Raw genomic sequence first — 15,432 nt, forward strand, 5'->3', positions numbered from 1 at the left:
CCAGAATCAACTGGTTAAAAATTGTCCTTAAAATGTGAAAAGTCTTGTAGTTACATAATTAGTAGTATATGTAAAGGTGCATGTGTTTTATTAATCTGTTTATTTTAAAGTTCTAGGAAGAAATCTCCGCCAGTGTGGTTCCACACTGTCTGAGATTTGGGGGGCGTGTCATAAACAGATGGTTAAGGGTTAATGTCTCTTTTACCGGTAAAGGGTTAAGAAGCTCAGTAAACCTGGCTGACACCTGACCAGAGGGACCAATAGGGGGACAAAATACTTTCAAATCTTGGTGGAGGGAAGTCTTTGTTTGTGTTTTTTGTTTGGTTCGTTGTTCGCTCTCGGGACTGAGAGGGACGGGACATCATTCCAGGTTCTCCAAATCTTTCTGAATCAGTCTTTCATGTTTCAAAATTGTAAGTAGTAGCCAGGCAAGGCGGATTAGTCTTATGTTTGTTTTCTCAACTTGTAAATGTGTCTTTTTGCTGGAAGGATTTTTACCTCTGTTTGCTGTAATTTTGAATCTAAGGCTGGGGTGGGGTTCCCTCCAGTCTATATGAATCTGAGTACCCTGAAAAGCATTTTCCATCCTGATTTTACAGAGATAACTTTTACTTTTTTTTCTTTCTTTAATTAAAAGCTTTTTTTTTAAGAACCTGATTGATTTTTCCTTGTTTTAAAATCCAAGGGATTGAGTCTGAACTCACCAGGGATTGGTGGGCGGAAACGAGGGGGGATGGTTAATTCCTCTTTGTTTTAAGATCCAAGGGGTTTGGGTCTGGGTTCCCCAGGGAAGGTTTTGGGGGAACAGAAAGTGTGCCAGACACTAAATTCTGGCTGATGGCTGCGTACCAGATTTAAGCTAGTAATTAAGCTTAAAAGTGTTCATGCAGGTCCCCACTTTTTGTACCCTAAAGTTCAAAGTGGGAGAAAAAACCTTGACACCACCCTTTTTGCATAGCAGAAAGAAATGACCCTCTGGGACTATAAGATTCTGTTTTCCCATATGCATTACAAATTGGGCCCTCTCTAACTCTTTTTTTTAAGATTTAGTCAGTGAGAGACAGGATTCTCTATTGTGTCTATGTTAAGTAAATTAGAGAAACATTGAAGGCCTGGGTCTCAATGTAAATTGTCTTGGTTATTGATTGTAAAACTTAGCAAGGTTTAATTTATAATGCCATTTTGCTTGATATAAAATACTGCTGTTTGTATTCTCAATCTGTTTGTGTGAATGAGGAACGTATGCATCAGGAAAAGATAAGGTGTTATAGCCAGAGTTAAGGAAAGAAGCAAAGAGACTTAAAGAACATCAAAGAATCATCAGGTACTGCTTACTACCCAGACTGTTAAACTGTCTGGCATTGCAGAGTGGATACATGCTTCGCAGTGTAAGAATGCACCACCCCAGCGAAGCAATAATCACCTCAGGAACACGCAGAGTCAATTTTGACTCCAGAAGAAGACGTGAAGGAACAGCCTGCAGTACCTTACAATCTACGCTCTAGTAAGGGTTGCCAGAAGCAGACGACGACCTAAAGCCAGGCCCAAGAAGAAGCAGTAGCAAGCCTAGCACCTGCTGCCTGGTGGACGTAAAACCGTGACTGCGGTTTCCTCAGTTGAGGTTGTTAGAACCAGGAGGGCCCTGCCTCCAACATGCGCCTCTGGTGGCACCTGCTCCTCGGTTGCTAGTGTCTTAAGGTCTGGGGAGTCCACAATGACAATTCTTTTATCCAGCAGCAAGTGCGGATAGCCCAGACTCTTAATATTTCTAAATGCTGGGTCTGCAGCCACATCCCATCCCACTCTCAAACTGGTGCTCCTGTCCTGGCTATCCCACTCAATTCCCCAGACCTCACTGGAGGACCTTGTCCGTTTAACACAATATGGAACAGTAATGACACTTGGGAAGAGGCTATTGGCAGTTCCTTTATGCCACTTGGGGGGAGTAATACACCATGCAAAAAGGCTCCTGAGATTACAAGCAGTAGTTAAAATAATGGCAAATAAAACTGGAGAAAGTTTAAGAGCCCTGGCCAAAGAAACAGGGGCGATCCAACAGGTGACCCTCCAAAACCATCAGGCATTGGACATAGTGCTGGCGCCCAAACGAGAGACCTGTGCTCTCACTGGAAAACAATGTTGTGTGTTTATACCTGATGATACCAATGAGGTAATAGATCGCGCTAGCTACTTAGAACAAATCGCATATCTTCCCCATGAATAGACGAGTTCTTTATGGAAGTGGCTAAGTAACCTGTTCAATTTCTCTGGCATAGGAAACTGGTTGTTTCAGAGAGCCCTGACTATCCTGTTTGGAATCCTAATAATTTTTGTATGTTTTCAGTTAGTCTCCTGTTGTATCCAAAATTGTTTAAGGCATGCCACCCAGGTGACTGCCCCAAAAAAGTGCTAATATGATGATTTTGAATATTGCTGATGAACAAAAAGATAAAGAACGGTTAATATGTGGAACCCAGTAAAATGTTGATCATAGTGTAGCTTGAACAAAAGGAGGGATTGTGAAAGTAGTATGAATTATATTGTAAAAATAAGAATGGATTAAAGAAATGCTGTATGTATCTTTAAGCAAAAGAGCTGAATTGCTGCAATCCAGGTGTCAGGAATGCAGACATTAAGGTAAAACAATTGCTCCACTTAAGGGCGATTGGTGAAGTATTTGCCTTAGATCGATAAGAGTTAATAAGGAAGTAAGATATGCATGCTGTGCCCCAGGTAAATTTTACAGTTTTGCTCTCTTTGTCCCTTTGTTTAGTTCCCACCCTTTTATCTGTATAAATAAGATAGTTTGTGTCTTGCATGGTGTTCACATTATCTGGGTGTTATTAGCAGAGCATTGTGCTAATAAAACAGAGTGGTCTGACAAACTGTGAGTCCTGAGTTTAACTTTGACAGTGGGTAGCGATCGATCTATTGGGAATCGATTTATCGCGTGTAGTGTAGATGCAATAAATCGATCCCTGATCGCTCTCCCGTCGACTGCTGAACTCCAGCTTGGCGAGAGGCAGAAGCAAAGTCGTAGCCGAAGTTGTGTATGTTAGATTGATCCCCGGGGATGCGCAGAGGATTCAGGGGGCCTGGGCAAAGTGGGGGAGCTGTGGCACTTGTACTCACCCAGCGGTGGTCCGGGTCTTCCGTGGTATTTCGGCGGCAGGAGGCCCTTCAGTCGCGCCGCGTCTTCGGCAGCACTGAAGGGCCCCCCACCACTGAAATGCCTCCGAAGACCTGGAGCAACTGAAGGGCCCCTCGCCACCGAAATGCCACCGAAGATCCGGAGTGACTGAAGGGCCCCCCACCGCCGAAGACCTGGACCACCGTTGGCCCAGGGCTTGAGGGACATTTCGGCGGCGGGGGCCCTTCAGTTGCTTTGCATCTTTGGCAGCACTGAAAGGCCCGCCACCACTAAAATGCCAGCCAAAGACCCGGACCACCACCAGGCCAGGGATCGCAGGGCCCCTGCGGGGCCCGGGGCAAATTGCCCTACTTGCCCCCCTCCTCTGGGTGGCCCTGTCGAATTCCATCTCCCCCCAGTGTAGACCAGGCTTTAGTCTACAACAGGGGTAGGCAACCTATGGCACAAGTGCCGGCACGCAAGCTGATTTTAAGTGGCACTCACACTGCCCGGGTCCTGGCCACCAGTCCGGGGGACTCTGCATTTTAATTTATTTTTAAATGAAGTTTCTTAAACATTTTAAAAACTTTATTTACTTTACATACAACAATAGTTTAGTTATATATTATAGACATAGAAAGAGACCTTCTAAAAAGGTTAAAATGTATTACTGGCACGCGAAACCTTTAATTAGAGTGAATAAATGAAGACTCGGCACACCACTTCTGAAAAGTTGCCAACCCCTGGTCTACAAGTACCTACATGGGGAGAAGATTTCTGACAGCAGAGTTGACATTATTTAGCAGACAGAGATACAACAAGATCCAATGGCTGGAAGCTGAAGCTTGACAAATTGAGATTAGAAAGTTTAAACAGTGAGGAAATTAGCCATTGGAACAATTGACATAGGGATGTGGTGGGTTTTCCATGATCTGAAATCTTTAAATCAAGATTGGATTTCTTTCTTTTAATATCTGTAGCAATTACTGCAGGAATTACTGGGTGAAATTCTAAGGCCTGTGTTAGGCAATCATAAGAGTTCCTCCTGGACTTAAAAAATAAAAGTACGAATATCAAAAGAGTCAACACAAATACTTTTAATTTGAGTGGTTTGTATTTGGTGGCTGTTATTTTTATGTAACAAATATAATTTGACTATAGTCAGCCGGTAGTTAAAATGCTAAAAATGGGGGACAAAAATGGAACAACTGAAGTATTCTGATACCACTGTAATGAACATAGCATTATTATTAGTAGTAGTAGACATTGTTATATACTAGAAGTAGTACATATAATTATAGATCGGGACCCTATTGTGTTAGGTGCTGTACAAACACGGAACAAAAAAATGGTCCCGGTGACATAAAGCGTACAAGAAATAAGAGTAGGTATAAATGCCTACATAGCTAAAAGAGTGGAGGGCTAATAAGTCAGTTTCAATGTTTTTATGCATCTGGAAAGGATGTTCTGTTGTTTGGCTTCTGACTAGATGAACTAAACAAAAATTGTTTGGCATATTGTACAGTGGTTGTATAGATTTTATAGATAGGATATACTGGTTGCCATTAAAAAAAGAACATTGATCAACAGCTTCAGTATCACACAGTATAGGAAATAAATGTAGTAACTCTGATACCATAGTTTTGCAGCTGTTGGCAAATGCTGAATATTTAATGCCATCTACTATATTTGTGCATCTCCATGTCTTTAAAAATCCACTCACGTCTCTTTGTTTAAATAAGATATTAACTAAATAACTGAAAAAAGCAAACAGTTGTCAAAGCTTTTCTTGAGAATGAAACTAAATATGTGAGGACTGCTCTGAACAAAACAAGAATTGACCTAACCTTCCTCTCAAACCTCTACCAAACTTTCTGACCCTCCAAACAGATTTTAGTTAGGTTAAAAATAACTTCTGATATTCCCCTGAGTTTCCACGCACCTCTGTCTGATTTCAGTTTGGGAAAGGAGGATAAATACATACTTCCTTGGTGTGTGTGAGATCTAGCTGAAATTTGCATTTCTATGAGATTTCTAGCTAAAACTGCAGTCCAAAAATGTTCCAGATGTATTAGATTACAAGACATCAGTTGTGAAGAGGATCCCATCTCTAAAAATAAAAATTTCTCTGTCCTAGGGATTGCATCTTTTGGGGTATAGCAGTTGGTCTGTTGTTATAAAGGAGAGAGTTCAAACAGATTTTCAGGTGAGAGAAAAAACAGCATTTTACCAGAGTACATCAGCCTCAGAACAGATTGCTCATAAGAGAGCATCATCTAGGTCCAGATTTTACACTGAACTCCTTTATCAAATGCTGAAGACCTCAGACACATACATTGTTCTTAGTATATTGACTTTTCTAATTAAAATCATATGAGGTAAATGGCATTTGTGCCTGAGCAAGGACTCTGACAGGGCTGCAGAATCTGTATGAAGTGGCAGTACTGCCTCTGAACCTCATCCATCTCACTGGAAAGCATTTAGGAATTTCAAAAAGCCTTTAAAGGTTTCTTTGTTTAGCTTTTATACACTCTGTTACTGCAGCACTGACACTCCACCTTAACTTTCCTGACTGACAGGAGCAGGCTGCAGTTTTATGAGTACTACCAGCGTGGGAGCCTGGGCTAATCAACAATAATTATCAGCTGTGAAATTGAAGCAATCAAGTTAAGATCAGGAACAGTAGGGCAGCAGCCATACTCACAAAAGAAAAAAAGACAAACAAGCCCATGCCACTTCCTGACAAGAGAGATGCTTTGACAGTCTGCCACAGGTATCACCACCCAGACCCTGGACCAGCCCTTCCAAGCTCCTTATCATGCTCACCCCACCTGATCACAGAGTGTCTACAGTTGCTACCAACAGTCTCCAGAGAGATTGGCTAAGAAACAGTGGGCTAGGAAATAGAAGGAGGCAGAGTAAGGAGAAGCCAAGAGGGATGTGGCATTAAGGTAATATAGGATGTGAGCATGCTTAGTGATTGATGCTACTACATTCTGTTATCTGTATAGCATCATACTTGTGCATAGCACTTTACAGACAATTAAAAATGGTAGATCCATCAAGAGTCTGTGAAACAGCATTTACAGCATGTCATGTAGGGCAAAGCAGTTCACGGATTACAGATAACACACAGCACTACATCATCTGACCAAGTGGGTATTCACCCACGAATGCTTATGCTCCAATATGTCTGTTAGCATATAAGGTGCCACAGGACTCTATCACTTTTTACATAGCACTACTTATCCCTCATCAAATACAATTATACCAGTACCACCAAGATTGCTGAATGCTTGGCTGAGATCAGCTCATGGATGCAGAATAGCTGGTTGAAGCTGAATCTGAGCAAAAGAGAGGTTATGCTGGTTGAGCAGAGGAAGGCACTTTAAGGAGTTTGCAGCCACAGTGAGTCTCTTTTGGCTGAAGGTACATACCCAGAATTGGTCAATTCAGTCCACGGTTTAAAAGTGCTCTTAGATTCCTTGCTGATGCTAAACTCTCGCCTACCAGCATCCATGCCTGAATATTTACTACCATTTCTGGTTGGTTAGGAGACTCCATTCTATCCTAGTGGACAATGGCCTGGCCTCAGTTATACATTCCTTTCTCACCTCCCATCTGAACTACCGCAGTGCAATATATGTGGGTACGAAGCCCTCTGCCTTTAAGAACACCTAAATACAGAACACTGTGGAGTTTCTGTTGTATGGATGTTGATCTTAAAGGCCTAAAGAGTTAAAGTGTTTAACGTTGGACAATGAAAGTTTATAAATAGTGAGAGCTAGGTTCCAGGTTCTTTTGAACAGAGGCCTTGGTTTTATGGTTACTTGGGAAACACACAAAAACAATCATTCAAATGAAAAGTTTATTGATTAAACAAAAGAAAGAACAAGAAATCAGAACAGGCATTTATATTGAAACTGTGGTTGAATGATTATGCAAAACAAACTTAGTCATAACTTTTAAAGTTTTTCTCCTTTGGGAGGCAAAATGTCAATCTCATTTTTCAGAACAACCTTTCTTTGATGAAAAGGAAAGGGTTAATTTTACTCTGCTGTACAGAAGGTATTTACTTATCCTGTTCTTAACGGATGAACAGACAAACAGAAGGTGGAAGAGAGACAGGATGGAACAGATGTCTGAAATATGGCATTTGTTGATGTTTTTTAGAACACTGGACTGCTGATTAGTTATAAGTGGTTGCTTTTGGCTGGCAAGTTGAGCCCGATACCTACTACTTGGATCCTAGTTTACGATCTAGTTAGGGGTGTCATCTGATTGGCTCTTTTCTTCTTAGTGGCGGTGATGTAGCGCATCTGGTGAAGACACATTACATCAATGGAAGAGTGCTCTCCTGTTGACGTAATTACTCTACCTCAACAAGAGGCAGAAGCTATGTTGGTGAGAGGGAAAGTGTCTCCCACCATCATAGCGTGGTGTAGACGCTGCTTTAAGTCAATGTAGCTTACGTTGCTCAAGAGGGTGTTTTTTCCCCACACCACTGAGGGTACGTCTACACTACAGGATTATTCCGATTTTACATAAACCAGTTTTGTAAAACAGATTGTATAAAGTCGAGTGCACGCGGCCACACAAAGCAAAATAATTTGGCAGTGTGCGCCCATGTACCGAGGTTAGCGTCGATTTCTGGAGCGTTGCACTGTGGGTAGCTATCCTGTAGCTATCCCATAGTTCCCGCAGTCTCCCCCATCCATTGGAATTCTGGGTTGAGATCCCAGTGCATGATGGTGCAAAAACAGTGTCGCAGGTGATTCTGGGTAAATGTCGTCACTCATTCCTTCCTCCGTGAAAGCAGCGGCAGACAATCATTTCGCACCCTTTTTCTCTGGATTGCCCTGGCAGACGCCATAGCATGGCAACCATGGAGCCCGTTTTGCCTTTTGTCACTGTCACCGTATGTGTACTGGATGCTGCTGACAGAGGCGGTACTGCAGTGCTACACAGCAGCATTCATTTGCCTTTGCAAGGTAGCAGAGACGGTTACCATCCCTATTGTACCGTCTGCCATGCCATTGTAAATTGGCGATGAGATGACAGTTATCAGTCATTCTGTATCGTCTGCTGCTGTCATGTGTGCTCCTGGCTGGCCTTCGCTGAGGTCGGCCGGGGGCGCAAAGACAAAAATGGGAATGACTCCCTGGGACATTCCCTCCTTTATGTTTTATCTAAAAATAGGGTCAGTCCTGCCTAGAATATGGGGCAAATGTACTAGAGAACCAGTGTACCAGAGAACCAGAGAGCACAGTCGCTCCGTGTCAGTTCCCGCAGAAATGATGAGCTACATGCCATTCTAGGAGGTGCCCCTGCAACAATCCCACCCGTTGCTTCCCTCCTCCCCCAACCCTCCTGGGCTACCGTTGCAGTGTCCCCCCATTTGTGTGATGAAGTAATAAAGAATGCAGGAATAAGAAACACTGACTTTTTAGTGAGATAAAATGAGGGGGAGGCAGCCTCCAGCTGCTATGATAGTCCAGGAAGGACATTAAACGGTGGGGGGGGAGAGGAGCCCAGCCTCCAACTGCTAAGATAGTCCAGGCAGTACAGAATCTTTTCTTTAGACATGAAAGGAGGGAGCTGATGGAGCTCAGCCCCAGTTGCTATGATGAAGACGGTTACCAGCCGTTCTGTACCATCAGCTGGGAATGACCGGGAGTCATTCCTATTTTTACCCAGGTGCCCCCAGCCAACCTTACCGAGGCCAGCCAGGAGCACTCACAGGATGATGAGGACAGCTATCAGTCATTTTGTACTGTAACGTCTGCCACCGGGGAGGGGAGGGGAGAGGATGCTGCTGTTCGGTGCCGCAGCACTGCTTCTACCAGCAGCATGCAGTAGATATACGGTGACATTGAAAAAAGTCAATAAACAATTTTTTTCCCTTTTCTTTCATGGTGTGTGTGGGGGGGTAAATTGACGAGATATACCCTGAACCACCCGGGACAATGTGTTTGACCCTACAGGCATTGGGAGCTCAGCCAAGAATGCAAATGCTTTTTGGAGACTGCGGGGACTGTGGGATAGCTGGAGTCCTCAGTACCTCCTCCCTCCCTCCATGATCGTCCATTTGATTCTTTGGCTTTCCGTTATGCTTGTCATGCAGCACTGTGCTGTGGCCTCTGTCTATCATAGCCTGGAGATTTTTTCAAATGTTTTGTCATTTCGTCTTCTGTAACAGAACTCTGATAGAACAGATTTGTCTCCCAATACAGCGGTCATATCCAGTATCTCCCATACGGTCCATGCTGGAGCTCTTTTTGGATTTGGAACTGCATGGCCACCCATGCTGATCAGAGTTCCACGCTGGGGAAACAGGAAATGAAATTCAAAAGTTCGCGGGGCTTTTCCTGTCTACCTGGCCAGTGCATCCGAGTTCAGATTGCTTTCCAGAGCGGTCACAATGGTGCACTGTGGGATGCCGCCTGGAGGCCAATACCGTCGAACTGCAGCCACACTAACCCTAATCCGACATGGCAATACCGATTTCAGCGCTACTCCTCTTGTCGCGGAGGAGTACAGAAACCTGTTTAAAGAGCCCTTTATATCGATATAAAAGGCCTCATTGTGTGGAGAGGTGCAGAGTTAAATCGGTTTAACGCTGCTAAATTCGGTTTAAACGCATAGTGTAGACCAGGCCTGAGCAATGTAACTTACCTTGACTTAAGTGGTAGTGTGGACAAGTCCTTAGACAAGGCAGGATGACTACAGCATAGTTGACTTCAGTATTTGATTGAAAGCTAGGAGAGTCTGAGACAGGATAGAAGGAAAGAAAGTTGGGGGTGGAATAGATATAACACAATAAGGGGAGGGAAGACAATAAGGCTCTTATGTGCCTTTTCAGTGTTGGCAGTTAGATAATTCCATCCATGGGCTGAAGATTGGATGTCATAATAATATGATGACTTCAGCACTCTCAGGTAAAAACAAAGTTCTTTAAACAAGATTAAGGCCACCTGGCATTCCTCTTGGGTAGAAAGTCCTTTAGATGTGTCGAGGTGAATTGCAGAACTGGCAGTTTGGGGGATGCGTTGGGATGCAAGGTGGGATGGGAGATGAGAGAGAGCTGATCTGAATTAATCTGAACAGAATTGATGATGTCCTTTTTCATAGTCTCTTTTTAAGGAACCCCAAATGGGGAAAAGTGGGCATAACAGTTTATCTTGCTCATTATTTTGCCTAATATGCATCTGACCTGTTTTGCTGTACTAATTTCCAATTCCACATCTTCTGTTTTTATCAGCCATAATATCCACAGTTTTTGGATTATATCAACATGGCCTTTTTGGTTAGACTAATCCAGCTTCTTTTGTCCGGTTCTTTTGTGCTTGTTACAACATTCAGTGCTGTAAACAACATGACCTATTTTTCATGGTTAGTGTAATATCTGATGCATTTCCACATACTTTTTACATTTGAGCTTACAATAGAGATACACCTTGTAGGCCCAATTGTCACAACAATGTCTCCTCAACAACACAGGCTATTGTGAGCACATCACACCTGTCCTTCACTCTATACTGGCTTCCTGTAGAATATCTAATTATAGAATATCAGGGTTGGAAGGGACCTGAGAAGATCATCTAGTCCAACTCCCTGCTCAAAGCAGGGCCAATCCCCAGATTTTTACCCCAGTTCCCCAAATGGCCCCCTCAAGGATTGACCTCACAACCCTGGGTTTAGCAGGCCACTGCTCAAACCACTGAGCTATCCCTCCCCTCCACCAAGTTAAAGGGTTCAGTTCTCATCTTCAACATGTTCATTGGCCTGCGCCGAGCACCTCTAAAAGATAGACTAAAGCTCTCAGATACAGACTCTGGCTGACAACACTACTTAGGCACTATGGAACTTTCTGACATAAAAGTAAAGTTTGTCTATGTGACAGACAGAGCTTTCTTAGGGTCTGCTCTCAGACTGTGGAACAAACTCCCCCAGAAACTAAGGACCATCACAAATCAGTCACTGCCTACCACTGCAAGTGCTAGAGGCTCTTCTTTGACCTTGCCTTCTCTAATATAAACACATAGCAAGCACCTACGTAAAACAAAACAAAAACCTCACAACACTCCACTGCACACAAAATTCTCTTCCTGGGGAGATGATGAGAGGGAAAGAACAAACTGCAGGTGACTGATACTAATCATGTCACGTAGTGCAATACTGGAAGGTGCTCTGATACTGTGTGATGAGGAGGTTATAAGAACCAAAATAGACTAGATAAGACGATACAAGGTTAACCTTAGTTCCCCTTTTGGATCAGATTTATCTAAGAAATTCTTTAATTTGGATTCTTGCCTGCTTTCTGGGCAACAGAGATCTCACACTGAATCCTTGCAACCTCTAGCATGAAAAAGATCATGTTTTTATTAAAAAATATGTACTGTTTGACCCACTTCCTACCTTAAAGACAGAAAAGTGTTTGCTTAGTATTTGCACCCAGGAAACCAGAAAATTACTGCCTGTTGTTGGAGATCAAAGTACCAAACAGAGACTATCCTCCAGGGTGGAGAGTAGTTCTAGTTTTACACATTTGGTAGTGATGTACTACAGGATATAGGGTAAAACCTACTCCACAGGCACAAAGTCTTTGAGCCTCATGTTGATACAGTGAGGTGGAATTCACCTCCCAATCCACTGTACTGGGGTAGTGGCACCAGTCCTTGAAGCCAGCTGTTCAGGTTACTGAGGCCCTGTGTAAATGCCGAAGTGTGTCCCCTCCTGCCGTAGTGTGTCCCCAGCCTGTCTCCTACATGCCCTTCTGAGCCAGACTACACAAGGTTAGTGTCAAGAACTTCCTCAAGTAAACTCTGCAGTGCAGATGAACTAGAAGCTCTTTCCAACCCATTTGGATTTTCAAATGGTACGCAATGGAGAAAACACCATAGAAGATGAAATGACCATGACATTGATTGCAATTTGCTTTAGTTTTTTGGAACGGAGAGGATTTAAAGTGGATAACCAGAGGTAAAATTTTCATGAGGGAGTTGAAGGAGATTCTTTCCCCATAATGCCTCTAGAGGCACAGGCACGGACCTCCCCTCTTTCCCATGGGCACTCGACCCTCCCTCTACCCACGTCTCCACTCCAGCCCTTCCTTGAGGGGCCCCCACCCTGTCTCTTCCCACCCCTGCTCCGCCCCCATTCCAACTCCTTCTCCAAATCCCCGCCCCAGCCCCTCCCCCCCATCCTCCTCCCCTGAGTGTGCCATGTTCCCACTCCTCTCCCTCCCTCCTTCCTGGAGCATGCTAATGCTGCCAAACAGCTGGTTGGTGGTGGCTGGGTGGGAAATGCTGGGAGGTAGGCGGAGGAGTGGGGATGCAGCATACTCAGGCGAGGAGTAGGAGGTGGTGCTGGAGGTGTGGGGAGGTTGGCTGCCAGTGGGTGAAGAGCACCCACTAATTTTTCCCTCTGGGTGCTCCAGCCCTGGAGCACCCACAAGAGATGGCGCCTATGCCTAGAGGTGATTCACACAAATTTCCCATCACAATCCAATAACAAAAGGTATGAATGTTCAAGAAAGAGCCAGAGATTTCCTGACACATTGGAGATACGATTATTGATGGGGAACAGGATAGATTCTTGATTCCAACTACAAAATGTCTGAGACTCATAAGCCCAATTCTGCTTTGAATTACACCCCAGTGAAATGCCACAGAAATTGCCTAACAATGACGGTACCATAATTAACAGAAAATTTTGCTTGTCCTATTCCTTCTAGAGGCATAACACTAGGATAGCAGTGGCGAGTAAATGAGGTTAACAGAACATTGATAGAAAAATAAATAAAAAGACAAGCTCCATAACTGGTATCACTGTTTTCCTCAGAGCATTCACATTGTAGAACTTCCAAGTGTTGCCCTTACCAGCTAGCCTACATGCTAATACACTATTTCACTTAGTTCTATAAATAAACTATGGAAAGCAGAAGTGCAAGTGTTAAAATATTAATCAAACCGCCAGAAAACGTAGTGATTGTGATAAATTATATGTAGGGCTCCATATCTGTCACCGAGGTTGTGCAAGTCATGGATTCCGTGACTTTCCGTGGCCCCTGAGGCTAGCTGCACCAGCTGCTGCTTGAGTGGTCCCCAGGCAGCTAACCCCATGGGATCACCCAAGCAGTGGGCAGTGCGGCTGGCCCCAGGGACCACCCGAGCAGCAGTCCCAGGGTGGTGGGAACAGAGCCAGATCAGCAGCCTCCCAGTGGCGGTTGTGGGGATGGCTGGAGCAGTGGTGGGTGGGCAGCCCCGGCAGCTGGTGCTCCTGGACTTGGCAGTATTAACAGAATATTGATAGAAAATAAATCAGAAGAAAAACTCCACAAACTTAAGGCTATGATTTAGTCAGGAGTATTTATAGTACAAGTCATGGACAGGTCACAGGCCGTGAATTTTTGTTCATTGCCCATGACCTGTCTGTGACTTTTACCAAAAATACCCATGACTAAATCGTAGCCTTAATTTTATACAGCAGGTCCTAAAGCACTCATTGTGTTTTCTCAAAACAGATAATTAAAAGCTATCTTTTGGGCAAAGGACAATGAAAAGTCTGAAAAACAGAAGGCAATGCTTCACTTAAGTAATAATTACATGCCTTCTCCGATTCCGGAGTCATTCATGGGTCAGTTTCTGCAATGAGATTCGAGAAACCTCAAAATCAAATTTACATTGACAAGATGTAAATTAGTATTTGAGCTGACCAGGGTTGGAGAATTGTTTCCTGAAATGGTTCACATCGTAACAGCAAGCAGCAGCAGTAGTAAAGCGGTGATCAAATACTCTGTATCTCACCTTAGTTCTAGTGTCAAGTTTTACTTACCAGTCTTGCACAGCATTGAAGGATTCTTCATTTGTGATGTCATACATTAAAATGAAGCCCATTGCACCTCGGTAATAGGCTGTGGTAATTGTCCTATATCTCTCCTGACCTGCCGTGTCCTAAAACAACAAAAATTATCTTTTATATAAATGTTACCTTGTCAAGTGATTTGTATCTTTCTGAAAATTTGAAGTGAGCTCCGAAAAACTTTCATTTTCACGCCTTTGAAATTCCATTCAAGTCACTGGACAGCTTTTCATTCTCTTTTTTTGAAGAGATGAAGGATTGTCCTGTTGTTAAGGCACTAGACTGGGACTTAGGAAATCTTGGTACTATTCCTGACTTTTCTAGTCAATTCATTTCTGTGTCTCAGTCTCCCATGGGGATAATAATACTTCCTTTCACACACAGCCTTTGTCTACCTTGTCCATTTACATTGCAAGCTCTTTGAGAAAGGAACTGTCACTTATTATGTTAATATAGAGTGCTCAATTTTGGTTAAGGTTTGAAGGTTCTACTTTAATAAAATTTTTAACAGTAATAATTAAAATATATTACAGGAAATAATATAATCATTCTGTTTCAAAATAATAATTATTTGCATTTTTAAAGACCCCAAATGTATTCTTAAATCTTGCAGAAATAGAATGTTTCAGTGAAATTCCATCAAGCAATGTACAGTATGAACTTTTACTACAGCTATTGTATCAATGACTGCAGAGGACTTACGTAAATTATGGTTTTTTAAATAACTGCTGTAAGAGAATTATATCATTGCAAAATTTTAATAGTACAAAAATTTATTTTTGCTAGAACATGGAAAGGACTACTTCAGCTGTTCCCTAGTAGAAAAAAACTGACAAAAATGACAAATGTGCTAATTGGAATATTTTCTAAAATAGTTTCTATGGTACAAGTAGGACCACCTCATTAGAGAAAATATATTTAAATGAGTGTTTTTTTCTGCATGTACATCAATCATCCTACAAATAAAGAAGAAATTAAATTCCACCCACTTCATAAACCAATTATAAGAAAATCATTTTTTAAAAAAATGTAATAGAGCTGATTACCATACTCAAACAATTTCTTAGGCAGAACACTAGGAGGAAATTCAGGTCAGATTACAGACACTATAGCCTAGGTTTAGTTTTAATGACCTTGCACGGAAAACAAGCATAGAAAGCTAGAACCTGATAAAACTCTTATTTACCTAGATTTACACTACAGTAACCCCACAACTTCAGTAGAGCTTCTCCGGATTTACAACAGCATGAGAAGAGAATCAGGCCTTTGATGTAGACATACAATTTCCCATAATACTTCATTGTTCTAGATATACGGGCTTCATGCATTAGAACTTCTGTATCATAGGCTAGCAGTGTCCACAGCACAGTCCTTAGTAGCTCCCAGGGTGTACATTTCAACAGGAAAAGTACGCCACTGAGAAATACACCAGCATAAAT

The 15,432-nt window shown here is 42.8% G+C and overlaps 1 protein-coding gene across 3 annotated transcripts in view; it reads right to left on the minus strand.

Moving 5' to 3' along the window:
• Nucleotides 1-15,432, minus strand: part of RAB3C (RAB3C, member RAS oncogene family) — a 226,727-nt gene that overhangs the window by 121,607 nt on the left and 89,688 nt on the right. For all 3 annotated transcript variants that reach the window (XM_030567599.1, XM_030567597.1, XM_030567600.1), the window contains exon 3: nucleotides 13,967-14,085. In XM_030567599.1, coding sequence (XP_030423459.1) covers nucleotides 13,967-14,085 — 119 coding nt within the window. The remainder of the gene's footprint in view (nucleotides 1-13,966; nucleotides 14,086-15,432) is intronic.

Source organism: Gopherus evgoodei, chromosome 6 (genome assembly GCF_007399415.2).
Source record: "Gopherus evgoodei ecotype Sinaloan lineage chromosome 6, rGopEvg1_v1.p, whole genome shotgun sequence".
Lineage (NCBI taxonomy): Eukaryota > Metazoa > Chordata > Testudines > Testudinidae > Gopherus > Gopherus evgoodei.